This window comes from Lygodium microphyllum, chromosome 7 (genome assembly GCF_053477565.2).
Source record: "Lygodium microphyllum isolate KBCC chromosome 7, Lygodium_microphyllum_v1.1.10, whole genome shotgun sequence".
NCBI classification, from domain to species: domain Eukaryota; kingdom Viridiplantae; phylum Streptophyta; class Polypodiopsida; order Schizaeales; family Lygodiaceae; genus Lygodium; species Lygodium microphyllum.
The window spans coordinates 147,910,870-147,913,815 of NC_141141.1; the positions used below are offsets into that span (position 1 = coordinate 147,910,870).

General features: G+C 42.3%; 1 protein-coding gene across 1 annotated transcript; it reads left to right on the top strand.

Annotated features, from left to right (window-relative positions):
* The first annotated feature begins 1,443 nt into the window (after positions 1-1,443).
* Positions 1,444-2,742, top strand: LOC148034068 (disease resistance response protein 206-like). Its single transcript, XM_087681011.1, has 2 exons — positions 1,444-1,461; positions 1,758-2,742. Exons 1-2 carry the CDS (start codon positions 1,444-1,446, stop codon positions 2,403-2,405), a joined length of 666 nt encoding a protein of 221 aa, XP_087537137.1. The 3' UTR covers positions 2,406-2,742.
* The last annotated feature ends 204 nt before the right edge of the window (positions 2,743-2,946 follow it).

Sequence of the window (2,946 nt, forward strand, 5' to 3'; positions counted from 1 at the left end):
AACAAGTTCAACTGCTTGTGAAATAGGTTTTTCTAAGCAAAACCAGGTTAAAAGTGATGGGAGATCATGTTTATCTCTCATCACTTTAGATATGCTCAAGTTTATGTCCCTTTCAGCACCAAAGAATATGGAAGAAGTAGATTGGGATTTGATTTTTGAGGTTTCGAAAAATATGAAAATAAGATGCTCTCGAGTTTTAGAGCCATCATTAGCACACCAACAACAATAACGTTCTACATTTATACTTCTGATAAGTGTATATCAGTAAACAAATTTTGTATTTACACTTTAATCCTTTTTTTTGGCAATTGCTTATCACAGTTGTATGATATCAGATTCATCATACATCTTCTCTCTCTCTCCCTCTCTTTGGACTGCTTATAAGCATCAACAACTCTTTATGATCATACTTTTGACATGTATATTAGCATCACAAAGCAACATGAATAGCTTTTTATCATCATACTTTTGAAATGTGCATAGTAGCTACAATAACTTTTTGTATTTAGAGATCAACATTTTTATTGTTAGTTGCTTATAAATATATGATATCTAATTGTCATGTCCTCTCATTTTGGATAACTTATAAGTAGCATGAAGAACATTTTGTTACCATACTTTTAACATGTATATTACAAAAGCAACAACTTTTTGTATTTAGACTTCAACATTTACCATAGTTGTTATGTGATATCAAATGTAATCACAAATTTTGATCTTTGTTATTCATGCTATATGCAATTGTCAAGATAAGAACTTGATAGTTGTTTTTTCTTTTTACATGCTTGAACTTTTGAGTGCACATGTAACAGTTTTGTTTTAGTTAAGGCTAATCTAGTTTTCTCTAATTTAATATTCTACCATTTAGATTGGTTGAGTTGGCATAATGTAAGCATAATCTTTTATTTAAGTGGTGTTGAACTAGATCAAACTTATATATTTCTAATACATAAGGTGAAGTATACTCAAAGAAAACATTCTTCGTCTAGGAAACGTGCTTTAAAGAGATACGTATCTAATTAAGGTTGTTATATACGTTTGCCCATCTTTCTAGAAGGGCGAGCTTGTTTTTGCCCTTCGAAAAGAAAAGGCATAGTGCCTTTCAAATTCGAGGGCTGATTGGCGTCGTATGATTATGTACGTGGCTATAAGTCAATACGGTCAAAAAGGTGGCAATGTGAAAGCACTTCCACTAGCCAGCGAGACTTTCTCGAACAGTGAATGCAATTATGGAAGATGCCATAAGACCTTTCCCATGCAATGGCAATTTGCACGAAACATGCATTTGACATTGTCGATTGACTTGATATAGTGGAGTTTACAAGCTCATTAATGAACTGTCACCATCATCATCCTAAGATGACATTTGATGATGCGAAATTATGTTGATTCTTAAATTTTCGAAGCAGCCGCCGTGCTCATTAAATTACAGATACGCCGTTAATGTTTAGCAACAACCCGGTAAGCTTAATTGGACTAGTGCTGTTGAAAGGTTAGCAGCAGGGACGAGTCAGCTGTTGAAAGGTTTATGGTGGCATTTGAGTGAGCGGCGCTGCGCAAAGCTAGTAGAGTCGTATTGGAAGACTTATTGGCGCTGCGCAGTAGGAGGTGATATTTCCTGCCTGTGTCACCACAGCAAGTTGACTTGTTGGCAGGCGTGTTGAAATGTCAAACCCCATCGCCCACGTGACGACGGGGCTGATGTGGCAGTTCGACTTGCGTAACCCGAAAGGTCGAGGACAGCCCCAAACTGTCAGCTGCGCATCCGATCACAACCGATCGAATATACTAAGCCTCCGATAAGTGCAGATGAATATACTAAGCCTCTGCGTGCAGCTGATGATCATGAGGTGAGACAGGATATTCACAAGCACAGGACTGCGAGGGCACTATTGTCTAACTTGACCGGCAGCAGCCACAATACTAGTCGGAATGTCCAGCCGCCGAGCTACCAGTTCTACCTGAACATGACCATCTTCAACCCGGCCGTGATGAACAGCGCCTACTTCACGGGGGTGTATGGGCCTTCGCCACTCCCGGCGTCCGTCTCCAACCCCACCAACTTCGGCGTGGTCACCACCTTCGAGGCCCCCCTCACCCTGGCGCCCTCCAACGCCTCCGCGCGCGCGGGGACGGCCCAGGGCATCTACGTATTCGACAGCCTCAAGGGCCTGGTGCTGTTCCACTTGTTTACGGCCACCATCGACGACGGCATGCACAAGGGCACGCTGTGTGTGATGGGGCAGATGGTGGAGTCGGACGCCGAGCGCGTCCTGGCGGTGGTGGGCGGCACCGGCGACTTCCTGCTGGCGCGCGGGGTGGCCACCAACCGCCTGGTGGAGCTGGTGCCCAACCCCGCTCCCGCCAGATGGACCCTCTCCTTCGATCTCCATCTGTACTACTAAATAATAACTAAACTGTATTATTGTCCCCTCCCACGTACACACAGGCGGCCACACCCTAGTCAACCTACTTCCCCCCCAAAACACACACACAAAACAACGCACACACACACACACACACACTCTCTCTCTCCCTCGTCCACAACTAAGCTATTATTCCAATCGCTTACTCCAGCTCTACTGCAGCTAAGCCAGTATCCCACCATCACCACCCACCCCAGCTCTACTGCAGCTAAGCTAGTATTTCCTTTGTACATTAGACTTCCACAATTCATAAATTGTACTCAACAGCCATTCTCTCTTCCTTTGTAAGTTTATCAAATCTTGCATTAATAAAACCAGCTTTGCCACATCATGAGCCTTTCTCACTATTCTTCCACCTTCTATTTTATACTTTTTTACTTTTTTTTCTTATTAATTAATTAAAAAACATAGCATCAAATTGTTCATATATAAGGCCCTTTCTAGTTTGATTCTCCAACAGTCCCAAAAGTCAAAGACAAAAATAAGTGGTCCCAGCATACATTTGCAACATCTAAAAAAT